Below are 27,396 nucleotides of genomic sequence, written 5' to 3'. Positions count from 1 at the left end.
AACCATTGACCTTTTTCGCTCTTTGGACATGAACTGATCTTTGTTATTGTATTTCTTTATCTAAAGTAATTTTATCTTGCCTGCCATGACCAAAATTAAGGTCAATATTTCATATCAACCCTAATTTGGTCATTCTACTACTAGAATTTTGCTTGCCCAATTTGGGCAAGTAGTCTTTACTTCAAAAGACTTGCCTGACTTTAGCCTTTACTTGCCCCAAGCAATTGGGCAAGTGCTTATGTAGCACCGTTTTCAGCATCTTGTCTTTTCTTCAAACAGTTTTTTATCGAGACATTCTCGGTTAGTAGATCCACAACGAGAAGTGATTTGTGTCTAACCTTTCTTTAGATAAAGGATGTAAAATCATGGAATACAAGTCAGTTTCCACCATAAGAAATGTATTGATTCTCATCAAACTTGTACCAAAGTCTCCCCTTTGAATCACTGCCTATTTAGAGGGCATGTCCACTCTGTGTCCCTTGACACAAAAGTGAGCAATTAATCATACGCTTGATTTCACGATAGATTTGTACATTGAAGTCAATGCAATCAAACATAGAAAAATGTTCTACGATCATTGCTATTAGCTTTGTGTTACGGGCCCTGGTGGGGTGTTTCATCATGATAAAGCTGTTCGTAAGTTAAGAGTGACTTTAAGAATAACTGGTGAACCTTTCTTACGCTCTAAATGATCACCAATGAACATTTAATGGTCAATATCATTTTCCACAAGAAAGGATCACTAGTCATTCTTAAAGTTGCTCTTAACTTATGATCAGCTTTGTAAAATGGCCTCCCGGTGTCTATTTGTTTTCTAATGCAGAAAATCTATAGAGAATCAGATTGATGGAAAAGCCAATCAAAGAATAACAGAATTGTGAATCTTTATTATTATTATGTCACTTTCCAGCTGCGCTCCTCCATTTTCTGCCATAAACTGCCATTGTAGAGGGTAAAAACCATTTTTGGAAAAAAATATCTTGCACAACACACGGGAGAGCAGCTCATTCTAATTTTCTCAAATTTTAAAAAGAACCAACCATCAATAAAGATATGTAACAAAAGGTTATTCAACAAATCAATAATGCTATGAGGTACACAAACAATATCAAAATAAAACATTGGTATGCTTGTAAATTGATTTATTTACATAATAGACAAAAATAAGTTTAAAACATGGTCTAGAATTCATGACTTTCAAATGACCCATCTTTAGTACCTCTTAATAGGAAACATGCATCCGTGTGAGTAGTTCCATTCAAATACTTAAAAATACATGTATAAGCAATTCTATATTACAGCTACGCGGTGATACTTTAAATGCATTTTTTTATTGTTCATTTTAACAAGGCTTCTGGATGCCATACTGCCCCGGTAGTATGTTACCAATTCCTCAACAGGACTGAGGACTATGTTCATGGCTCCTCTGCCATTAAATATCTACAATGTGACTTCATTTTCTCATACATAAAATTGGAAGATTGTTTAATATAGCAACAAATAATAGTGGGCTCCTTTAAAAAAGGCAAGCAAGTGACACTACATTTTATGTATCATTTATGATTAATTCCAGGCCAAATTTCCACCCTGCTAATGGCAATTTGGCATGTTAGTAAATGACAAGACACATTCTGCTCATTTACACAAAATTTGTTTTTTGTTGCTTCTTTTTGTCAAAGTAGAACAGAATATACATATTAAGTTTGAAATTTCCATGATTCGACAATTCCAGAATGTCGTAGTTATCTGATTATTACTTTGTAATTGAATTCTTCCATTCAATGGTCTTCTGTACGGAAGCAAATTTTTGCTTATACTAGCAAATGACTAAAGACTTTGTAATTTGGTACAATTAATTATACCTAAAATTGTTTCTAGTATTCATCCAATCAAATGAGTCTTCTACAATGTCAGTCTTCAACACAGTTCGATTGATTGTATTTAATATCTAAATATTATTCTGAACAAAGTGTAAATTAGACCTTTTATATTCATGTACACCACACTTATGCAATATTGTAACATATTAAGTTATAAAGAAGAATCAAATTTCTAAATAGTTTGTAGAAATTGGATTAGCTGCTTTATTTGTCTGCAGTGGTATGTTTTAATGCAACACTTTCAATTTGGACTTTCAAGCGTATACATGTAGCTGCAAATTACCTGTCTGTACCCGAGTAAAATCTTTTACCATGCTTCCCAAATTTGGGAATGGTTATTGTCTCAATAGAGCCGAAATTATCCCATGTCATCTTAATATTGTGACAGAAAATTTAAATTGATAGTGCCACCCTGATTTACTGCTTTTCAGTGATTTTCAAATTGCTTGGCAACTGTAAATAAAATGCCAAACAGAGGAAACCTTGAGTTTTGGTTAGCTGATCACATCCAAAACCTTACCTCCTCATAAACAGAATTGAGATGTTCATAGCAGAAACTCGTTGGCCTGAATTCACAAAGGTTGTTTTGAAAACCTTCGGCTGAACCCATGGTTCATGCAGATTTCCTGTATAAATTGCGCTTAATTTACCACAAATGTTAACAAAATGTCCAGTGCTGATGTCAGTGAGCTAAATTGACGCCTCTTGCCATATTTCAGTATGCTATTTCATTCTCGAGCCCCCAGTTTTAGACTGGACTCTCAACCATGGCAACAGACATCAATTTTGCACACTGACAAAAGCGTGAATCCGCATAGGACATTTTGGACCACTTAGTCGCAATCGTATGCAAAAGAATATGACAATACATGCTTCTGGATTCAAGGTGATAGATACATAATAGTTGATTAGAATTTATTTCTAATGGTTACCAGGTTGAGGGGAGTTAATTTTTTTTTATCAAATCAACACTAGGAGTGTTTCATAAAACACCCTGACAGTGTTTACCATGACAAAATTGCTCTAAGCCAATCGGGTCTAATGATTTTCAGTAGCTTATAACACTAGTCGGTGAAAGTCACTGCCTTATTTGTTTTATGAAATGCTCCCCTGACCACAGAATAGTGTTAAGGCCATCAAGAATTCATCTTAATATTTCAAGCACCTGAGATCTGTTCCATCAACTGCAGATTACTCCTTGCAAACATGCTTTCAAAGAACATAGATTACTCTGTGATTATGTCTTGTGGACCTCAAACATGGTCCTTTTTACAAGTCAGAAATTGGTGGGCTGTAGAAATTTGACAGCATGAATTCTCTGATACTTGGACTAGAAGGAAGGTTTGCTCATCGGATCTTCTATTTTGCTTTGAATTTTCCTCCAGCTTTCTTGGCCTTCTTCTGTGCTGCTCCCTTTAATGGTTCAGACTGGAGATGGGGGGGGGGGGGAGGAGAGTAAAGGGGAAATGAGAGAAAGCAAGGACAGAGAAAGAGTGCATGGGAGAGGAAGGCAAAAGGGATGCAGAGGGGGGAATAGAAAGGAAATGAAGAAAGAGAGGGGTACAAGACAGCAAAAAATTAACCTTGGTAATTAAATTATTCTCTTAAGGGATCATATTATAAATCAACGGTTTATTTCAGAAGTTACAAGAAAACAAAATCAATGTACAGTAATACACATAGTTGGGCAATTCTTATAATTCAATACAATTTTTTTTTTTAATCTGTTGAATATTTCACAAGTTATCATGCGGAAACCAACTTGCATATTTAATGAGCTATGACCTTTGACCTGCGGACTTTCGAACTTAGCCTGTATTTTGGTGTCATCTACCGACACACCAAAATTTTTTTAAATCCATTAAATTTTTTTCGAGTTATTGTGTGATAACCAAGTGGGGGGACAGACGGACAGGGGCAACACTTAATGCCCCCTCTGGACTTAGTCTCCGGGGGCATAAACATAATCGTTTAAATTACCCCGAAGTTCCTTCTTGTGGAAAGCCAACAAATTATTGCTGCAACTTACAGGTACAAGGCTTTAATTAGGGGTGTTTTATGCGATGATAATTATACATACCTTTCTCTTACCACCCGCCGGTGATGCAGAAGGTTTGGGGGCAAAAAATGAATCCAACCTTCCCTGAGTTGCTCCTGTTCTTGCTTTAATTAATTTCTTGCATCCATTCCTCATCCTGTCCTCACTATACATCACAAAAAATGACAAAGTTAAACCTAAAATGGATTAAAATGGATTAAGATGTTTAAATGAGCTTTAATCAGTTTCTTTATACATCCATTCCTCCCTCTGTACTCGCTTTGCATCACAAATAAAAATAATGTAAATATGAAATGATTTAGGATTATGTTCAATTTTTTGTATCCATTCCTCCTTCTACCCTTACTGTACGTCACAAATACATATACAAAATTACATATCAAAGTAAGTGTAATTTGCTTTAGATTATATTAGCTGAATATCCCTTTGCCCTTGTTATGAAATATGCTATAGCTCATATGCTGTATCTCAACAGCTTTACACTTTCAAAAAGGTTGTCAAATTAAACAAATATAATATGAATTCAGGAGGTATGAGTACGGAAAGCTCATAGATTAAAAAAATTGCTATAGACCCATTCACAACCAAAAGTCGTTTAAAGTTGATAACATATAGGAATTTAAGGGGGAACTACCTTCTTGAACCCTGCATGGGGCTCTGGACTCCGCTAGGGGCTTAGTCAGCCCCTAGACCCCTGGCCATTGGTTCTCTAGATTTTGCATTTCTACATGTTGGCAGGTATGATGATATGATCAATAGTGATTAGCTTGGACTTGCTGGGGGAAACTTGTAGTTTATGCTACCAGGACTTATGCAGGGCGCCACACTAACCCTCTTTTTTTCTACTTGTCCGACCTCATCATGTCGGACCAGTACATACCCAGTTTTTCCATTGTTTACTAGACCGAACCTAAAATTTACTGGTCCTAAATAATATAGCAAAATATAAAAAAAGACTAAGTTTATTTTGCTGTCTTTTAATGCTTATTGTTACCCCCCCAAAAAAAAAACACAACAAAACAAACAACCGAGAAGTACACATACACAACATTATTCATGAGAGCCATTTTTTTTAGGTACCAGAGCCATTCTTATAATTTACAAAGGAGAATTTTTTTTTTCAGTTTAGATACAATCTCACTGGTCATGTCAGACCAGTAAATCTGGCTATTTCTGAAAAGTTACTGGCCCGACAGCAATTTTTGCCGGTCTGCGACCGTCGGACCAGTGCCAGTGCACTGATTCATGCACTAAGACCATTAAAGGAAATGTTTGAAACTTACTTGAACCCTTTCTCTGTACACATAAATGAAATGAGAGCTTCTTCATCAGGTGCTGTCCACTTGAGCTACAAAGACAAAAGAAAATAATGGTTGTACTTTGATAGACTTTCCCAATAACAAAATGATATCAAATATTTGAAAGAAAGAAAATTGAATACAGGTGTTTCCTCTATTTTTGTCATTATATAAGAATGATCTGAGAGAGGGAAGGGGGAGTGGCCCCTACCCCCTTTAATGCTGCCCCCCATTTCAAATCCTGCCCCTTTAGCTACACATCTACTAAAATCCAACCTCTTCTTTAATATCCCTCTTGAAATATTCTACTCAATACAAGATTTTCAAAACCATTCATTCCTGCAGAAGGGCAGAAATGGCTGACCATTTTATCTCTTAGAAATCATACTTTTTTTTCATAACATTTAATATTTCTTACATCCAATTCTTCAGCAGGAGTGATGTCCGGAGAAAGGAAGAGTTCTCTTGCTTCCTTGAAAAGCCAGTCCTCTGGGGGAGGGTATTTCTGAAAATGAAAATCAAATAAGATGAATCCCTCCCTACTAAAGTGACAGAGTAATTTATAAGAGTCAATTTGGACCCACGTTCAGTTAAAGGTTCCCATGTGACAGATAACTGTTCTGGGCCGTCTTACAAAGAGTTACGATTGATCCAATCATCATAACTCTATGGAAATCCACCAGTGTCATAGTTCTTTATACAGGAAATTTGCAAAAAAGTCCTTGGTAAACAAAGGAGAACACACCAAAATGTCAAGTAATCAATGAATTTATGGATATACATTAATATGTAGAGAAATTTTTGAGCAAACGTGCATTTCATACGTTGACTTTGCTGGCTTTTGGTCGTTTCGATTGATCAGACCAATCACGATTCTTTGTAAGATGGGCCCCAGGCAAGCAAAAAGAAGTCTATACTCTGTAATTTGCCTCTAGTAATTTTTATCAGTGGTCTCTCATAGTAGGACAGTTACATCAAGGACATGTTTCTGATTGGTCAGTTATTTATTGGAGCCTCAAAAGTTTCCTGCATTCAATCTATGTACAGTGGAATCTACTCAGATGCTCTATAGTAAATTTTCCAACACACCTATAGATATAATGCAACTCTCATTATGAAAAATAAAAACAGCTATTTACCTCAATGGCCCAAATTCACAAAGGTGCTTTTGAAAGCCCACAGTTGCTGTGGACTCATTAATTCAAAACAGTGGACTCATGATTAAAATAGCGTACTTAACCATGGCAACAGGTGTCAATTTGGCACCTGTGACAAAAGTGTGCATCCGTATTGGAATTTTTTATATACGCGCCCGATATGCAGACAATTAAGCGTAATTTATATAGTAAATCTGCATAAACCATGGACTCAACTGTGGGTTTTCAAAACCACCTTTGTGAATACTTAAACCAAAACTTTAAACCCGAGTTTAAGTCGAACCCGACTTCAGAATACGGGCTATTAAATACAAATTTAATTGAGAAGATTTTGTAATTTGGCTAATACTGCATACTCTACCACCTTTCACTAAAAAAATTCAACTATAATTAATAAAACACAAACATTATAGCCATTATGAAATTTACATCACACATATATGGGCAATGCTCTTTATGCCTCCAAATGAAATCTTTGACATATCACAGTTAAGAGCTCATCTCCACTTTCAAATAGTAATCATAAGCATCACACCAAAGGTAATTGGTGATCACAGCACATAAACACAGTCCAATTATAAATACCACATACCTCTATTTTGTTAACCATGAATATACAGATTTAATAATAATAATCCATAATTTATTATCAAAAGTAGAAATGCTCCAAATATTAATTATGTCCACTTGATCGTGGGCTTAGCAGCCACTGTGCACCACCAGACCAACGTTACTCTATCCCTTGAATCGTTGAATGCCAAACAAGGGTAGCAGCAACTCCCATCCTGTAACGTCTTTTGGTCTAATGCGGCCGAGACTTGAACTCCCGACACCAAAGTAGTGAGGCGGACGTGCTACTAATGAAGCCAACACACCAGTGAAGGTTAATATGCTATCGGTCTTCAACCTTTTCGTAATCCAACTTTTCAAACTCTACTCACATTTTGGTCTATCTTCTGTAGGATTGTCTCAATGTTGCCATGCGTCTTTATGAGTTCGTAGGCTCGCTTCATACCAATACCTCTGATAGTACCACAGTAATCACAGCCCATCAGTATACACAGATCAATGAACTAATGAGAGACAAAAAATGAATGAAACGGTTCAAGATGGTTGCAACGCAAGCATAATCTATGATATAAACGGTTAAAGGATTGAACTTCAAAGTTAACCGTGCTTTCTAAGTAGTCAGCAACAGACATGGATCTGGGGCCATTGCATGAAACATCCTATGATAACCAATTTGCAATAAAAGTTTAAAGCTACTGAAATACTTTAATTTGATTGAATGCTTTAAAAAGTGAAAAAAAAAATTTAGTCATTATTACTTGACAATTATGAATGATTCGAGTGCCAAAAGAGCTGATTAATTGATCTTATACTGTGAGAGATACCTGTCACAGTTTGGCTTTCCATAGTTACATTGCAACTTTAGACCAGAGTTTAAAGTTCAGAATACAGGCCAATGAGTCTACTAAAGTCATTTTAATATCCATCTTACCTGTTGTCTGTCCATGCCGAGACCCTCTAAAACTCTCTGGTAGTTGAACTCTTGAACAGGCAATTTCCTATCAGGAATTAGAAGACAGGATATTTTAGTTTTAGAAAAGAAAGAAAGATTATTGAAAGTATTGAAAAAGTGAAATAAAAAGAGCTCCAATTCTTTTTGTACAGAGGAAAGTCCAAAATAAGCTGAAATTAAGCTGAAAATCAAAACAAAAAAATCTGAAATCAGATAAAAAGCTGAACTCTCACACCCCTGATTGTGCTGCACTCAACCCAGGTGAGGTGAAAGAAATTCCTTGAATGCTTGAGCGCCTGGGTAATAATAATAGCAGGTCCCGCTGGAGAACAGTTTTCAGAACTGAAGTGGCTTCCCTGGGTAAATATACCTATATTATTATTATCATAATAGGTGTTTTACAAAGATACACAGATGTTCTATTTTGTTTGGGCACCCAACTGATTTAAATTTCAACGTAAAATCTGAGAATTTATCTGATAAAACCTATTTTTAGTTTTTTATACATGCTATATATATATATATCCTTCACACCACAACAATTTTGAGGCACATGCATTAATATAATCTAGTAATGAAACAAAATAGTGAAAAGCAGTTTGGGGGGGGGGATTTACCAAAACTAAAGATCTATAGGCTTTGATTATTGTGCTAGTACCTTGCTTCACTGGCTGTTAGATGTCTGAGTAGGACATTGCCACCAAACGTCAACGCATCCATGTCTTCCGTTCCTACCCCATACACTTTGCCTTTCTTCACAAGTTCACAGCATTGTGCTTCTGCTTCTCCCGGAGCCTGGATGGATTGTGGAATACAATTCGTACAGATAACCCTCTGATTACCAAGTCCTGTAATACCCAAAGGTTTGGTATAGAGAGACCATCCAGTTCTAGTATGTGTTAACACATTGACTATCAAACTGTGTAATTCCCATAGGTTTCGTTGGGGAACCATCCTGTTCTAGTCAGCAATGAGTTTATGTCAGCCTTGTCCATGCCGGGGCAGTTTCATAAAGAGCTTCTACACCATGAGATCATGGTAAATACCACAGTAACAGGGCTCAAAAGCTACAAGTTATTGATAAAAATTATTAAAATGTCACCATCCTCAAATGAATTTGAAATTGAAATAACATTAATTCCTTGATTAATTCAACGGAATTCATTAATTTAACTATTAATATGAAACACTCTAACAAGCACCTAAAACAAGAGAAACTACTACACTGCAATGTAAACATTTTGACAGTTCTAATTTTCATTTTGAAATTCATTAGTTTTTAGAAGCTGATGTAGCATCTTTGGCTCTATAAACCAATCATAACAAAGGAGACTACTAGTACTGAGCTGATGAAAATCTGTAAAAGCCAATATCATATTTGAACTTTTTATTTATAAAAACTGATGTTAAAAGCATCTTGGGGTGGTGATACAAATACACTGAAAGTTAACTGTCTCCTTTTTTGATTGCCGGACTGACACTGGCTCGGACTGAGTCACATTTGAGTCACATTTGTATGTGGTTTACAGGCACCTTCATGCCGATTTAGTCCTGCAATTGGTGTGTGTTTCATCCCCAAGTGAACTCAGGCCGGCTTGACTACCGAACTATAAATAGCGAGCAATACTCATTGCTAACGAACTACAGAAAATTTTGACATGACAACTCATGTCCTGCTCGTGTCACCTGAATAGGCAACTTGGAGCCAGCTTTATGTGCATAAGGGGAATAATGATGTTGAGGTGGCTTGAGATCACTTTGCACATATGTGTATAACCATTCAAAGTGCAGACATGAAGGTGGCTTCAAAGCCGGGGTCGGAGGCGGCCTCAAACCTGATGCATGTGTGTCCGGTTCTTTGACTCTTACTGTGTTAACATGTGATCGGCTTTTGGTTCAGAACCAAAAGCTGATGCAGGATCGGCTTTTAGTTAATCTTGCACCGCATTTACAGCTTGCGGTGCAGAATCAACTCGGGTGTCAAAAACCTGAAATAAGCACACCAACAATATACGTACGTCATAATAAAGACAACGCTAGATCCGTGCCCTTACAATTACATCACAATGGTAAAGTAAATGAAATGCGCACCAATTGCCGATGCAGAATCGGCTCTCTGTTTACACGTAGTAAAAAAGCTGATTCTGCGTCGCCTCGCGGTTCTGAACCTACTACTTTGGTGGTGCAGAATTGCCGATTCTGAACCGAGAGCCGATGCAAGTCAATCGCGTTTACAAGCTATGAAAAAGCAGATCACATGTAAACACGGTATCTGTGAACTAACCTTAACAAAAGGGATACCCATGAGCTTGAGGAGGTGCTGACACTCCTCGTTGTGTTGCTTGGTAACCTTCACCAGTCGTCTCTCAAATTTATTAACATTCTCCTGGTCTCCTTGCTCCTTGGCCTTCTCCAGCTCCTTCTCGGCCTCTGCTCTCATCTCCCTCCTCTTTGTCAGTTCTCCAGATTTCAGTTCGGGAGGCTTCCCATCGAACACATAGCTGAAGGGTGAGAAATAATAATACTACTATTCCACTTTACTATAGCACTGGACCAATGTCTCTCAGTGCTTAAAAGATATGACCACCCCAACAAAAATTTTATTTGAAAAAGGAGAAAATTCAACAAGCATAACACTGAAAATTTCATCAAAATCGAATGTAAAATAAGAAAGTTATGCCATTTTAAAGTTTCGCTTAATTTCACAAAACAGTTATGTGCACATACTGGTCAGTATGCAAATGAGGAAACTGATGATGTTATCCACTCACAATTTCTTTTGTATTACATCATATGAAATATGAAATATTCTCCTTTTCTCCTCATTGTCAAGTGAAACAATGATAAATTCCTGTCAGAATATGTGGATTAGCATTATTTAATACTATATGGTTCTGTCAAGTTGTTCCTTATTGTCAAATATGTAAAAAATTAAATATTGTATAATTCAAACAATAAAATACAAAAGAAATCATTTGTCTCATTTGCATGTCACCAAGTTGTGTATATCACCGTTCTGAGAAAAATAAGCGAAACTAAAAAAAAATGGCATAATTATCTTAATTTACAGTCGATTTTGATGAAATTTTCAGCATTATGCTAGTTTGATTTTTTCCCTATTTATTCAAATAAACATAGTTCTGGGGTGGACTTGACCATTACACAGGCCATTGGATTATTGCTTGCCTATACAATCTCCACTCTCTGTGGAGTATTCCAGCAAATGAGTAGGCCTACTGGGTCAAAGGTGAAAATAAACTGTACAGTTCCATGGTAGTTCAATTTCTATATTATATCAGGACATTCTTAGGGCAATCCTGCCTAAACATGACAATGTTTAAAGAAACTTGACACATCAGAGAAGCTGAAAGGAGAAATTTGGAATATTGGACAAGAGATGAGGATTTATTTATTTTTGAAAATTTTACAAATTTACAACCACTACACTAACAAGGATTTGAAATCAAACCATTTATTAACATTCCATTCCCCTTTAAACCTCGAACAGCATAGGTTCATATACTATACTATTGATATTGTAGACCCCTAATGATCCGAATCAGATCTTAAAGATTATTTTCATTCCTTGAATCATAAAGCATTAAGCAGCAGACTTTGGTTTATCACTTGAATGAACAATTAAGTATCTGGCTCTGGAGATCAATGGTAAATGACTATTTACTATTACTTTGAGCAAATTAATCATCTAAGTAAGAAAAGAGAAGGATGGTTCTATGTGGTGGGTGAATCATTCTTACCAAGGTTTCATTCCATTCTCAATCATCCTGATAGTACGATAAAACATTCCCATAAGGTGGCTGCAAATAAAAATGAAAAAAAAAGTGGGTAAAGTTGTATGATGAAAATTAGTGGGATGTGAAAGAATATTTAAGTAATCTGTATGCCTTCCATTTGGTTCTTCTATATTAACTTTCCACCAATGTCACTGATGGGATACATAAGGAATTTTTCATTGTACTCCTTCCCCTGAACACTTTCATGGTAGACTTAAATCTTCAGTGAAACTTTCGTAATATGAGATGTGGGTACCTGGTAAGTATAAAATACTTGTCATCAATTAATGGAGGGAGGGTTGTCAAATATACATTCTCTTAGACTTACTATTTTTTTATGGGCAAACTTATTCTGTTGTGAAATATAATTTTAAAGTTATTTTTATTCGCATCTTTGCTACATAATTTTGAGTGCACATAAAAAGATCTAGATAAACTTTGAACAAGAGTGAATGAGGGATCAAATATTACCTTGTAGTTTCACCTTCTTCATTTGTAAGTACAGACCCATCCTGACGAACGGCAATCAAGAATTGGTAAATGCACATAGAAGCATCAATGGCAACTTTACGGCCTGAGGGAAAAATAATGTGAAATTAATATCAGGGGCCGTATTCTGAAAATTGTCTTAAGAGAAATATTCTTGTATCTTTAGAGTTACTATAAAATCTGTATTCTGAAAATTCTGTATCTTTCCTTGTAAATTTCGTTGAGTGCATATGATGTCAGAGCTAGAATAATGCATTCAGTTAAAAACAGTGCATAAATATCCCTTTGCGCAAGATAACGAATCAAGATAAAAGGCATTCTGATAATTCTCTTATCTTTGCGTTCTGTTAACTTCCTTGCAAAAGACAAGAGGTAGCGGCTTTTGTAATTTATTGTTGCATGCGATATTTGTCCATCTGCAATAATCATTTCTTGCTGCATCCCGCAAGAACATGTTTTACAAAACGAGATATTCCAAAGACATTATAACGACGGATTGGTAGACTTTTCAGCAACTAAAAATTGTTGTTCGAGACGATATTTTCAGAGAAAATATGTCTTTGAGAAGAGCCATGTATATTTTTAGCACTGAAGCGCACAAGCATAAGCGTTGGGGGCGTAAGGAAATTACACCTCATATCAACAATGAGCTCCATTATTTTTTAGAAGAGATGCTTCTATTGGTTGACCTAGGCAGGGGCGTCGATCCATTTTTCAGATTGGGGGGGCAAAATCATTAATGTTCCAAAGGCGATCGATCGTACAAAACACCCACACAACCCACACACACACATATATATGACTCATGAGACCCAGACACGTATCTCACAAACAAATTAATGCGAGCGCGAAGCGCGAGCTGATTTTTTTTTTAGTATACTGACAGGAAAAGTGTGCCTGTTAAGGACTGTTTGTAGTAACTCATGAGGAGGATACATATCTCACTACACAGATAGTACGAGTGCCGAGAGTGAGCTGAAATTTCCTTATATTCTGACCTGAAAACTTGATATTCTAAGCATATTTGGTACCAATGATAAGATTTGTATCTAAAAGAACAATAGAGCTGAAAATTTTGATATTTCGATCTGAAAAAATGAGTTTAGTGGACGTTTTTGATGAAGAACAAGATATATATATCCAAGAAAAGATGATTGCAAATCGAAGCAGGAGTTCTTTTGAGGCTTAGAACTGAAAGTGGGACATTTACATTCACCTATCTAATCATGAAAAGTATGGATTTTTGCTACAGAAATGATGCGAGCGCGAAGCGCAAGCTGAAAATTTGTATATTCCAATCTGAAAAGCGGACATTTTGAGCACGATTTAAAATAAAGAACGAGTTGTGTATCACCATCTCGCTTGCTGAACATTACAATCTTGTTTTTTTTTAATGCATATCCGGAATTATTGGGGGGGCAAAATGATATGTTTGCCCCCCCAATATTTTCATTGGTGGGGCGATCGCTCCCCCTGCCCCCCCAGGATCGACGCCTCTGGACCTAGGCATATTAACAAGCTTAATGATTGGGCGTATCAGAGATAAAATAGGGGATGTCCTTACGGAGATAAGACAGTTTTCAGAATACCAATCTAAGAGGATTTTAGCAAGCTGTTATCTTGCTGACTTAAAAAAAAGTTACAAGAAAAGTTAAGACAATTTTCAGAATACCAGCCCAGGATGTGTTCTCTACTTGCATTTTCATTTATTAGATCTTTGTAGGAAACTCATGAATATGTCTCTTGAGCCGCGATCCCTGCGCATGCACAATTCGCGTTTTTTATAGTAGAGCTAGAGGTGCTGGTCCAAAATTGGCATTGTCCCAGAAAACAAGGATGTCTTCATAAACCAAGACTGTAGGATCTTATTCAAAATTAGATAACCCTTTTGTTAAAGTCCATGTTTTGTTAAACTCTTTTGTTAAACTCCATGTACAGATGTGGACTGCATACCTTAGTAACTAAACTGTAGGCATGATAGGTTGTCTGGTATTTTAACAGTCTGGGTTGTCATAATAAGTAGACTATAGTTTAACAGGTGTATAGGATTACAGACTCTTTGTGTTTCATATTTCTGTTTGGTGTGCTGGCAAGAAAAGCCAAGCCAGCTCACTCTCACTTTTGATTTCGGAGAAGAAGGTCCAATTTGGGGTGTTTCCTAACCAAGGAAAAGGGCATGTGCCACCCTACCCAGTGCGGGGAGGTTCCTTTCTACTCGATGCCGAATTACGGCTGTCAACCTAGGGTCAGCCCAGAGTCAATGTGGAGTCAATGTAGGTCAGGGTAGCACCTACCCTCTATGTCCAGGTCATGAGTCAAAATGTCATTCGAGGGGAATGACTCACTTCAGTCAGCCGAAGCTATTGTTCGTCGGACTCGACCGTAATTCTTCCAAGTTAGAGCTTCAACTCAACTCTTGTTCTTCGTTCTTCAAGGACACGTGTCTTCTTCGCTGATGACGTCAGTCGTGTTCTTCGTCGTCGTCGTCGATCATCGGCATACTTGTTCCTCGTCATAATCGTCCAATCTTCGTAGTCGTCGTGGTTTGTCGATCTCTTCTGTTTTCGAACTCCGCATTTACCCGATTGAAGGTTTGATCAAGCAATCGATAAACTTTCCAAGATTTTCGGTAACATAATTTAAAGGCCTATTTCCAGATCAATCTCTTCCCATAAACTTGGGACAGTCAATGATGATTATACTCCTTCTCTATATGAAATGATTTATTGAATATCTGTTTGCAATTATACTTATGTTCTCAACGATTCAATGTAAACGACTAATTATATTTTGTGACATTAAATTGATCACTTCATTTATATCTTGAATATCCTTTGGTCTTTTATTCAGGGTGGTTAAGTAGCCTGTAGATTAATAAGTTAATTAGAGCAGTTTCGCTCGTGACATTTGGGGGCTTGTCCGGGAGGTACTTAGCTGTAAAATTCCTAGTTAAATTCAAGGATTACTCATGTTGAAGGGAAATAGTTAACTGTAATATTCCTATAAATTTTCAAGGCTTATTGATGTTGTAATTAGCGAGTGTAACATGTATGTTCATGAGATGTGTTTATTTGTTTTGCCCTTCTGATTAGGTATTTCAGATCAGTGACATTTGTGACGGTTCGAGGAGACGGGAACTCTCGCACTGTGGTTGCAAGCTTCTGGCACAAGCAAGTGACATTGGGATATTGGTAAGAGAAGGCAAATTCTAAACAAAGAGTCTGTTAACCTAACATATCTATTTCTAACAGTTTAGGATCAACCATGGATTCAAATTTGTTTGAGTTTGGGAGAGAGTTAGGGTTTACAGGTCAAGACCTTTTGTCATTTGTAGAACAGAGAGAAAAATTAGCTCGAGATGAGCGACATGCAGCTAGGGAAGATAGGCAACAACAGCTAGAGTTACAAAAACAAGAGGGAATGTTATTAGATAAGAAACTTGAATTAGCTCGTATCCAGAGTAGTTCCGAAGTAGGAAGTAGTGACGGTGACCGTCGTTCTTTGGCCCCTTCCCCTAAACTCCCTCCTTTCACGGAAGGAAAGGATAGTATGGATGCGTATCTTAATAGATTTGAACGCTATGCTGAAAATCAGGGTTGGCCGCAGACTAGCTGGGCCATAAGTCTTAGTGCTTTACTTCGTGGTAAGTCGTTAGATGTGTACTCAAGGTTGTCAGCTGATCAGGCAAAAGATTATGCAACACTGAAGGATGCTTTGTTGAAGAGATTTGAACTCACGGCAGATGATTTCCGTAAGAAATTCAGATTTTCTAATCCCGAGGTAGGAGAGACTCCTAGTCAGTTTGTTGTAAGGTTGTCCCATTATTTAGATAAGTGGATAGAATTGTCTGAAGCTCAGCGCTCATATGATGGTATTGTACAATTACTTCTAATGCAGCAAGTCTTAGAGAAAGGAGGTCAAGCACTAGCGTTATTTCTAAAAGAAAGAAAACCAAAATCTGCAGATGAGATGGCAGGTCTGGCAGATACATTTGTTGAGGCACATGGGGGTCATTTTGGAGTACCTAAAAAGAATTCCCCCTTGAACCATAAGAGTAAACCTAAGGGTAATACTGCGGTATCCAATGCGCCAATTGCTGAGAACAAGACTAAGAGTGAACAATCAGGCCATCGTAGGAAGGGTCCATGCTTTGTTTGCAACAAAATGGGTCATTTTGTGCAAGAATGTAATGTTAGACTCCAAGGCGCGAGTTTAGTTAGTTCTCCGAAGCCACCAATAGGTAAGCGTAGGAACCAAAAGAATCAGTTAAGAGAAACTCAAGATTTAGTAGGGAAACAGACATCAGGTAGTTGTCCCACTTGTAGTTCTTCTGGGTCTCAGGAAACTCAGATCACTGATAGTGTAGAGTTAGGAGAGTTCTTAGTGTCTTCTGCTGAGTATATTGAATCTCCTTCTAAAGAAATTCTAGAGATAGAAAGGCATAGGGAAGTCACTAGTATGTGTGCTACTTGTAAGCGTCGTTGGCATGATAAGCTTCCAGTTAGGAATGGGAAACTTGAATCACATGATGTGAGCGTCCTTAGGGATACAGGTTGTTCAGGTGTAATCGTGAAGAAGTCACTGGTATTGCCAGAACAGTTTACTGGTCAGTCTAAGTGGTGTGTCTTATTTGACCAAACAATTAGGAAGTTCCCAATAGCTAGGGTCAACATTGATTCTCCTTGGTTTGTTGGCAAGGTAGAAGCTTTGTGCGTAGAGACGCCTGTATTTGACGTAGTTCTTGGTGAAATTGACAATGTGAGACCAGCGAAGGATCCAATTCCAGATTGGAAACCTGGTCAACCATGCAAGTCGCATGAAAATGTGAACATGGCAGTTCAGACTCGAGCTCAGGTTCGTGAAGCTCAGCGGCCACGTCCGACTTTGAAGGTTCCGTCAGCCATACCTGATGTTTCTTCAGAAGACATCAAAGAGGCTCAGATGGCTGACCCAACGCTAAAGAAAGCGATGGAGTATGCTAGTTTGAATAGTAGAGATCGTAAAGATAGTGAAATTTCAGGACATAGTTCATATTTTGTCTTTGATGGTGGATTGTTACACAGGTTTTTCAACCAAAGTCTGTGCTTAGTGGTAATGAAGTTAGGCAGTTAGTTGTTCCTAAACCTTATAGGCAAGCTGTGTTGAAGTTAGCTCATGAGAGTATAATGGGGGGTCACCAAGGTGTAAAGAAAGTAACTGATAAGGTTTTAGCTAATTTCTATTGGCCTGGAGTCCAAGCAGATATTACTCGGTATTGTAGGTCTTGCGATATCTGTCAGCGAACAGTCCCCAAGGGCAGAATTTCTAAGGTCCCTCTAGGCAAGATGCCTGTCATAGATGTTCCTTTTCTTAGAGTAGCTGTCGATTTGGTAGGCCCAATTAAACCAGTAACTGCTAGAAAGAACATGTATATTCTCACGATAGTAGATTATGCAACCTGCTATCCTGAGGCGGTTGCGTTGGCAAACATTGAGACTAGTACAGTAGCTGAAGCTATGGTAGAGGTCTTTTGTAGAGTTGGGGTTCCCCAAGAGATTCTATCGGATCGTGGTACCCAATTTACCTCGGAGATGATGCGAGAAGTAGGGAGGTTATTGTCGATTCGACAATTAACAACCACACCCTACCACCCCGCTTGTAACGGATTAGTTGAGAGGTTTAATCAAACACTTAAACAGATCTTGAAGAGAGTATGTGCAGACCGTCCAAGTGATTGGGACCGGTACTTGGCTCCTGTTCTGTTTGCGTACAGATCAGGCCCTCAGGCTTCACTTGGCTTCTCGCCTTTCGAACTCTTATATGGTAGACAGGTTCGAGGTCCTCTTGAGATACTTAAGGAACTTTGGAGTGGTCAGGCAAATGATTCTGAATTGAAGACTACATATCAGTACATTGTTGATCTTAAGGATAGGCTTGAGAGTACCATGGAAGTAGCACAGGAAGAGTTAAGTAAGTCAACCTCGCGAAATATGAGATACTATAATGCCAAGAGTAGGGTTAGGAAATTTGTTGCCGGAGATAAGGTTCTGCTTCTCCTTCCATCAGATCACAACAAATTGCTATTACAATGGAAGGGTCCTTTCAAGGTAGTCCATAAATTGAGTGATCTTGATTATCGTCTCGACATGAACGGAAAGGTGAAAACCTTTCATGCTAATCTCTTAAAGAGATACATTGACCGGGCAGAAAGGCCCTATGTTCCTTCGTCTGTTGACAAGTCTGAGGAAGATATCACTTCTGCTGGAGCTTTAGAGGTAGTTGTTGGAGCTTCAGTTATAGATGGGTATGATGATAGCATTCAAGAGACTCCCTCTATCCCTAGTAGTATAAGGATAGGTGTCCCAGTGTTAGAAGCACAGGAAACCATTGATGATGTTGAACTTGGTTCTGATTTGTCGACTCAACAGAGAAACGAAGTTAGTTCTCTACTTGAGGATTTTCCGGATGTGATGACTGATGTGCCAGGTAAAACCCTTTTAGGCAATCATTCTATTCGTTTGACTTCTGCTGATCCCATTCGACAAAGACCATATCCCGTCCCACATGCACTTCGTTCTGTGATACAGGATGAGACAGAGAAGATGGTCAAAATGGGAGTGATAGAGAAGTCAAATTCTCCTTACTCGTCCCCAATAGTCATAGTAAAGAAATCAGATGGCAGCAATCGTTTCTGTATAGATTTCCGTAGACTGAATCGCATCACAATATTTGATGCAGAACCTTTGCCAAGTGCAGATGAAATCTTCGCTAGTCTTTCTGGATCTTGTTACTTTTCTAAGGTGGACTTAAGCAAAGGTTACTGGCAAATCCCTTTGTCAGAAGATGCCAAAGCCAAGACAGCTTTTCAGAGTCCAAGTGGATTGTTCCAGTTTCGTGTCATGCCGTTTGGTTTGGTCAATGCACCTGCCACTTTTAGCAGGGTCATGAGGTCTTTGTTGGCAGACATGAAGCACGTCACCAATTATCTGGATGACATTCTCATTCATACTTCGACTTGGTCAGAACACATATCTACCTTGTATGAGCTTTTGGGAAGATTGCGAGCAGCAGGGCTCACTGCTCGACCCAGCAAGTGTCAACTCGGTTGCACAAAGGTAGAATTCTTAGGCCATATTGTCCAAGCAGGTAAGATCCAACCCATGTTGGATAAGGTAGAGAAGATCCGTGATGCTCAGAAGCCTGACACTAAGAAGCAGCTTCGTGCATTCATCGGATTAGCCAGCTATTACCGGCGCTTTATCCCAAATTTTGCGTCGAAAGCATCGCGTCTGACAGACAAGACAAGGAATCGGGAGCCTAACCAGTTGAAATGGACTGCTGAAGAGGAGGCAGCCTTCAAAGTTTTGAAGGAAAGTCTCACCCAGAGCCCCATCCTTTGTCTGCCTGATGTTCAGAAGAAGTTCATTTTAAGAACGGATGCATCTTCTACTGGGCTTGGTGCTGTACTCCTTCAGGAGCATGATGGAGAGAAACAGCCTGTTGCTTATGCAAGTCGCAAGCTTCTTCCGCGTGAACAAGCCTACTCGACTATTGAGCGTGAATGTCTCGGATTGGTATGGGGAATAAGTAAATTCCGTGTTTACCTTGAAGGTACAGACTTTGTCCTTGAAACAGACCACAAACCACTTCTATACCTCAATCGAGCAAAATGTATCAACAGTAGGGTAATGAGGTGGGCCCTTTCCCTCCAGCCATTTCGCTACCGCATTGAGGCAATTCGCGGCTCCGAGAACGTAGGAGCAGACTTTCTAAGTAGGTTGTAAAAAAAAAAAAAATGCACCAAAACATTGAAATGCATGCAATTTATAAGATTGAAAATTGTATTGCAGAAATAAAATGATTTAATTTGATTTAAATTTGGAAAACATTTAAGTCGAATCTTTATACACCTATACAAATGGAGTAAATTACTGTAGGTGCTATATAGTGAGCATAGTAATATTTCACATTTATCATGCAAATCATATATTTTTACTTTGAATAAGATTTAACTCGTTTTTGGAAGAAAATCAGAGCATTTTCATGAAATTGGGGAGCAATTGTAGGATCTTATTCAAAATTAGATAACCCTTTTGTTAAAGTCCATGTTTTGTTAAACTCTTTTGTTAAACTCCATGTACAGATGTGGACTGCATACCTTAGTAACTAAACTGTAGGCATGATAGGTTGTCTGGTATTTTAACAGTCTGGGTTGTCATAATAAGTAGACTATAGTTTAACAGGTGTATAGGATTACAGACTCTTTGTGTTTCATATTTCTGTTTGGTGTGCTGGCAAGAAAAGCCAAGCCAGCTCACTCTCACTTTTGATTTCGGAGAAGAAGGTCCAATTTGGGGTGTTTCCTAACCAAGGAAAAGGGCGTGTGCCACCCTACCCAGTGCGGGGAGGTTCCTTTCTACTCGATGCCGAATTACGGCTGTCAACCTAGGGTCAGCCCAGAGTCAATGTGGAGTCAATGTAGGTCAGGGTAGCACCTACCCTCTATGTCCAGGTCATGAGTCAAAATGTCATTCGAGGGGAATGACTCACTTCAGTCAGCCGAAGCTATTGTTCGTCGGACTCGACCGTAATTCTTCCAAGTTAGAGCTTCAACTCAACTCTTGTTCTTCGTTCTTCAAGGACACGTGTCTTCTTCGCTGATGACGTCAGTCGTGTTCTTCGTCGTCGTCGTCGATCATCGGCATACTTGTTCCTCGTCATAATCGTCCAATCTTCGTAGTCGTCGTGGTTTGTCGATCTCTTCTGTTTTCGAACTCCGCATTTACCCGATTGAAGGTTTGATCAAGCAATCGATAAACTTTCCAAGATTTTCGGTAACATAATTTAAAGGCCTATTTCCAGATCAATCTCTTCCCATAAACTTGGGACAGTCAATGATGATTATACTCCTTCTCTATATGAAATGATTTATTGAATATCTGTTTGCAATTATACTTATGTTCTCAACGATTCAATGTAAACGACTAATTATATTTTGTGACATTAAATTGATCACTTCATTTATATCTTGAATATCCTTTGGTCTTTTATTCAGGGTGGTTAAGTAGCCTGTAGATTAATAAGTTAATTAGAGCAGTTTCGCTCGTGACAAAGACAAATCATGTCTTGATAAATTGAGATTGTCCTTATCTCTATAGTCTTTACCCTCTCTCTCCCCCATGTCTCTTTCACTCTCTCCACCTCCTGATGAATTCTCAACTTTAAGACAAAGGTCCCATTGATAGATAGCATGGTCTGTACACCCGCCCTTTGCTCAGTTCAATTAATTCAATTAACAAGGTTATATTATTGGCCTGAAATGCACCAAAACGGGTAGGAAACTTAAAAGGGAAAAAAACACTGAATTACTTCGGCTGTTGCCCAACTTCACTTCCGTTTTATACCATCTTAATACATAAGCCTAAACACATTTGGCCATTGAGTCCCTGTACAGATTGAGCTAGAACTTTGGTCTTTGTATTTGGTGAGTGGAGCCAATTAGGCCAAGTAAAAAAAGAAAGTAGTTGATCGTCCTCGCGCGCATCCAGTTTGGCCGCCGCATGGAAATTTTTGATATTTACTATTTTCAAAAATTGGCTAAAAAAAAAAAAATTGTGATGTTCCTTTTTTGATGTTCCCTTTTTCGTTGCAGCATCAATTTTCTTGATATTTACTATTTTTATGGCTGCTGAATAGCAAAAAATCACAAAATTGGTGAGCGATTTGCTCTCATTTGCTTTGGGATCTCTCTCGCAACTTCAAAAAAATTGCAAAGTCCGATATCGCCCTAACTGCAAGAAAGAAAAAAATTCTGAATAGGTTTTCTATTGGAATTTTGAAGATACCATCATAAATTAGCAAGAAAATGAAGTTTGCAAACTCGGGGAAGATCACAGATTTCTTCATTTTTAGTGCATTTTCGGGGACCCCGCTTTTGAATCTGAACTAATCCGTCGCGTGCTTTGGAAATATGGCACAGAAAAATCAATTTAGTGACGTAAATTTGTATTTCGGCGGGTTTTTTGGTGAGTGATAGCACCTATACTTCGATATGTGTTACGGTGATTGACTGTGCTTGTTGTGACTCTGTTGGGTAATGCATGACTTGTGTGCTGGGATTCTGGCTTCCTTCGCGGCGGCGGCAGACCCATACAGCGTCTACTACTGCACTGCGCTAACGCTGTATGGGTCTGCCGCCGCGAAGGAAGCCAGAATCGACACAAGTAGAAAAAGAGAATTTGCTGTTAAACAGACGACCGTTTGTAACAAGACAAGAAAAGCAAGGAGAGAAGACGGTGAGAATGAAATTGAAACGATCTAAGGATATCAAAGGGGTTTAGAATGTAAGAATTTAATGAAGAAATGAGGTTATTTTGATCGTGATATAGACGGTCAGACCTACATACCAGTACGTGTTTTACTGTTATTACTGGCGGCGTGTGGCGGTATCCACAGATAGGTGTTCTGGATATAACCACACGCGTGTGGCTGGATGGTAAAGACACACGCGTGTGGCTGTATACACTGCCTTTTATGTAACAGTACGACAATACAATAACAGAGACCGAAGGCAGCTTTTGGTCTAACAAAAACACAGACAGTCAGACAGTTGATCGTCATATAGACCAAAAGCTTCAGTCTCTGTTAAAATGGTTTTTCTGCTGAACTCTGGGCAACTCTGTTGGCTCCACTCACCAAAATCCAAATACAGAGGTCGAGGAGAAAGTAAAAAAATAAATAAAGTGTTAAAAAAACTCCTCGAAACAAACGGCTGCCAACTAGTCTAGACAAAAGACCTGATTCTTGTCTTACCAAAATAACTTTTAAACTCATGCTCTTTCACTGCTCCTGGAGCACAGTCAGCAATTAGTCTTGAAAGGTTTTGAATTCCCATCTTAATTAGATCTAGCCCTTCGATGTGATCTTCGTCTAAACACTACTAATGACTAAGCCTCTAACGAACAATCTGAACAGAGTCAATCTTCACACAGAAACACATGCATCAGCTGGCGCTGGCATGTCTAACCACTGATCATGTCAAAGCGCGCGCCAGAGTTCGCGGGTAATTGCACACAGTAATTACTCCACTGAGTGCTTCCTGTCATTCATTTTGAAACCAGTCAGTCAGCTCAGTTCGAGAGCCATCCCAGGCCAGGGACAGTGAGATTTTCACAGTAATTAACTCATTTCTTTTTTATTCCTTCTTGATTGATTAATGTGAAATTTTCCCGCTTGGAAGCGCAATGCTGCAGACAGTGTGTGACTGTGAGAGTGAGTGAAGTTATTTTACTGAAACTGAGCTGAGTGAGTGAGGATTTTGTGTGTACAATAGTCAATATGAATGAGGAGAAAGAAGGGTGAAATGCCCGGTCACAGTTAACTCCCGCCCGCTAGGAGCCCAGGACCTTACCGTGTAATTGACCATACTCACTGGACTAGCGTGAAGTATGGTCAAAATATTTCTCCGAATAACAGGGCTGCCAACCGAGAAGAGTTTGGAGTGAGACATTGCGAGGGAGCGAAGCGACCAAGCCCGAGGGCGCAGAGCGCCCGAGGCCGAGGGGGGGGGATGGTGTGGAAGGGGGGTTTCTTCCCTTCCACGGTAGGGAGCTTTTACAATTTTGCAATTTAAATGGTGCAATCGGGCACATACTTTTAACTCTGATTCCATAAATACATAAGGCAGGATTCAAATAATAGGTTAATTGATTATTTTTAATGAAGTTCACTTACCTGAAAAAAAAATCCACATTTTTAAGTGCATTATTCCATATCAACTCTCTTTATAATAGCAGTGAAACCTCAACCTGTGATTATCTGCTGCTCCCCAAGACGATACTGGAACAAGTGGTCATTATGATGGCTGTCCATACTGGGTGTCAATTAGCAAAGCCATTTCCCTACCTCTCTAAGTTAGGTCGGCGCTAGTGTAGTGGTACAGAGACAGTCAGTGTCACCCTCAATCACACTCGTTTTAGAGAAAAATTTAATCAAAATTTCGTTCTCAATAGAATACACACAACATAGTTCATAGCACTATATCAATTTATACAAGCATCCTTCCAAAGTCATTCTTACTATCATAATAATGGCATATAAAGGATCTGATCAAAACATATTTTCAAGACAAGAGACAACTTACGTACCGGCTGAAATCTGAAGTAGAAGTATACTGAGTTGCGCGGGCGCCGGCGCGGCATCTCAGCGGCGGGCTATCGCATGGCATGGCTGCTGGCATTGCATTGACACTCGATCGCTCATTGTGCCTCGTGCGCACAAAACCCCCACTTCATAGTAAAATTTCGACGCCACCCGCACTCACACGCGGAATACGGTAAGGCAATTGCAACTCAATATCTTGTCTTTGCGCGGCAAACTGAAACCAATTTGATTTGATGGTATATTAGCTTTGCGCTTGTGTGGTTAAAAACTGAAACTTTCGCCTGGCCGGGTTATAATGTTATTGAATATCCGATATAGGCTAATAAACTTTTTTTCTCTCTATTTTCGGGGTTCAGCGTGAGAATTCCTATGATCAGCGTGAGAGTGTGAAAATCGGGTGAAATGTGTGAGACTCACGCAGATTGCGTGAGAGTTGGCAGCCCTGGAATAAATAGTTAAAACAGAATTTCAGAAATCAAGCACTCACCACGATTAGGCCTATATGGATGAAGCCTAATGAGTGGCAGTTTCCTGACATCTGGGCACAAACTGGAACCTCAAAAAACCGAAAAGTTTGCTTCTACCCCAGTCTCGATTTGCCATTTTGTTACGATTCATAACAAAAATGGCCAATCGAGACGGGGGTAGAAGGAGAGAACTTCGGTTTTTTGAGGTTCCAGTTTGTGCCCAGATGTCAGGAAACTGCCACTCGTTAGACCTTCATCCATATAATCGTGGTAAGTCACAAATGATTGATTTCTGTTTTTAACTATTTATTTGGAGAAATATTTTGACCATACTTCACGCTAGTCCAGTGAGTATGGTCAATTACACGGTAAGGTCCTGGGCTCCCTGGGTTAGGTCACAGTTAGACTCTTTGAGAATTACGGTACACGTTGTCGTTAGACATCCGTCTGCTTCGAGGAGTTAAAAAAAATTCAAAATTTTTATTTCTCTTCTTACACAGACCGCTCGCGATTGTGCAGCCACCATTTAGGGGGTTAAAATTAAAAGTAAAAAAGTGCAAAATCAACCCGACGGGGCTTCAAAAAAGAACTGGACCAAATTTTAGATTATTCAAAAAGAACTGGACCAATGTAAATTAACATGTTCAGATTATTCCATTTTGGCCTGAAATGCACCAAAAATGGGGAAAAATAATGAAAGGACCAAAAACAGTGACTTCGGCTATTGCGCAACTTCACTTCCCTTGGAGTAGCCCACTCAAGGGTTCATTAAATGCTGCCGCCCAGAAGAAAATCAAGCCATAGAAGTCATGTGTTGTAGACACCAGAAGTGGGATTGCAGCACGCGCGAACCACGGCCCACTAGTTAGAAATACACTGCCAAACGCGGTTCATGGTGCGAGGTTAGTACCCAGTTATGTGACCGGACAGGTTGTGTGTCCGGACAATCAATTTTAGAAAGTCATTTGGAAAAATTTACAAGCGAGTTTTCATCTCTTTTTGTACAAAATGTTAGGAAATATTATAAAGAACAAAATAGAAGATGATTACAAATATTAAATTAATATTTTTAGTGTAATCCAAAGATAAAAAAGAAGGCTCCAACACTATAAAGTGTCCGGACCCCCCCCCCCCCCCATCCTGCTAACCTTGCAATACACGTGAGTGGGAGTAGCCAGGATGGCCCAGGAGGCTTCTAACTTACTAGAGAGTATTAACAAATCATTTACCAGAGATGCCAACCCTCCCGATTTCATCGGGAGGCTCCCGAAAATTCATCCCAACTCCCGCCCTTACGATTACCATCCTTATCCTCCCGAAATTACGATTTTTTTGCATTGATCAAATTGGATTGGAAGGACATGTATCGTCTGCTAACTTTAGCATGTAGTAACTCCATTACGTTCGCTGCTACTAAATTCTGTGTGAAAAGTAGACAAATAAGGAGCAGCGAAAAGCTGGTGCATGTGATATGCCCAACGGGAATCCACTGTGCACCAGGCCGGTAGGCCCGGCTAGCTTCGCGAGGCGTGTGCGCTCGCGGCCACTGGATTTGTCGAGTCGTGCGGTGGAATATCGGTGTGTGATTTCGGCGTATTGATGGGTTGATATTGACACGAAATGGCGGAAAATCAACAAAAGAAGACCAAGAAATGGTCTCAGAAGTATGAGATTGAATACAGTCTCCAGTACCTGTGTGTTCGGAAGTCGGAAAGAGGAATTTACCATGCATTTTGCGCAATTTGCAGCGTGGACATTTCAGTTTAGCAGGGAGGTCGTGATGATAATTCGGAAGCACTTTCGTTCGGGAGCAAACGGCATAGGCCTACCATGGATAGCTCTAACTATGGGCCTACGGACATTGCGATGACAAGATCTTCATGATCTTCGAGCTCCACTAGTACCCTGTTGTTATTTCACCAAGCAAGGGACCAGCGCTGAGCTTTTCTTTACTGGATTTATAGTGGAACATAACCTGCCTATAGCCGATAGTGATAATTCATCCTTGTTGATTATTGTTGTTGAACAGGTACTTTTGACTTTTTTTGTCCCCTCAATTTTTATTTACATGTGAAAATGCATATTTGATATTTTTAATGTTAAAAAAGTGGGAACAATGTTTATTTCAAAACATGTGAAATGCCTCAAAATAAGGGTCAGATTGCACCAGAGAGCATCTAGAAACCCAGAGCTTCCAGGGCCCGCCTTAGGGCCCTGGAAGCTCGGCCGCAAGGGTCGAGCGCTCCGCGCTCGAGATGTGCGCTACGCGCACATAATTTGGTGGCGGTTGCAAATCCTCCCTAATTCTGATTTCCAAAAGTTGGCATCTCTGCATTTACTAACAGTAGAGGTGCTGGTCCAAAACTTGGGATTTTCCCAGAAAAGAAGGATATCCTCATAAACCAGGATAAATCATGTCTTGATAAATTGAGATTGTCCTTGTTTATTATGGTTTTTTTTCCCCTAAACCCTTCGGACATAGACAGCAATTACAGGGATTGAGAGTGCTAAAAATAGATTCAGTGACCTCAATTCCCCCAGTTCACCATCTATTTTTCATGACTTGCCATCTTCCAATAATCTTGTTAC

At 39.1% G+C, this 27,396-nt stretch overlaps 2 protein-coding genes across 2 annotated transcripts in view; one reads left to right on the top strand and one right to left on the bottom strand.

Moving 5' to 3' along the window:
* Positions 1–548: 548 nt before the first annotated feature.
* LOC121408280 (flap endonuclease 1-like) lies at positions 549–23,126 on the bottom strand. The gene is made up of 11 exons (XM_041599686.1): positions 22,991–23,126; positions 12,182–12,284; positions 11,675–11,734; positions 10,201–10,417; positions 8,575–8,711; positions 7,896–7,962; positions 7,336–7,467; positions 5,656–5,742; positions 5,223–5,287; positions 3,961–4,084; positions 549–3,308 (listed from the first exon to the last, which is right to left on the bottom strand). The coding sequence occupies exons 1-11, from the start codon at positions 23,070–23,072 to the stop codon at positions 3,240–3,242; spliced, it is 1,143 nt and encodes a 380-aa protein (XP_041455620.1). The 5' UTR covers positions 23,073–23,126; the 3' UTR covers positions 549–3,239.
* Positions 23,127–23,267: 141 nt separating this feature from the next.
* LOC121408278 (nuclear pore complex protein Nup93-like) overlaps positions 23,268–27,396 on the top strand; it is a 43,559-nt gene continuing 39,430 nt past the window's right edge. Inside the window, exon 1 of the mRNA XM_041599684.1 lies at positions 23,268–23,352. The gene's annotated coding sequence lies outside the window, so the exon portion shown is untranslated. The remainder of the gene's footprint in view (positions 23,353–27,396) is intronic.

Source organism: Lytechinus variegatus, chromosome 2 (assembly GCF_018143015.1).
Source record: "Lytechinus variegatus isolate NC3 chromosome 2, Lvar_3.0, whole genome shotgun sequence".
Classification (NCBI taxonomy): Eukaryota; Metazoa; Echinodermata; class Echinoidea; order Temnopleuroida; family Toxopneustidae; genus Lytechinus; species Lytechinus variegatus.
This window is presented reverse-complemented; position numbering and strand designations above follow the sequence as displayed.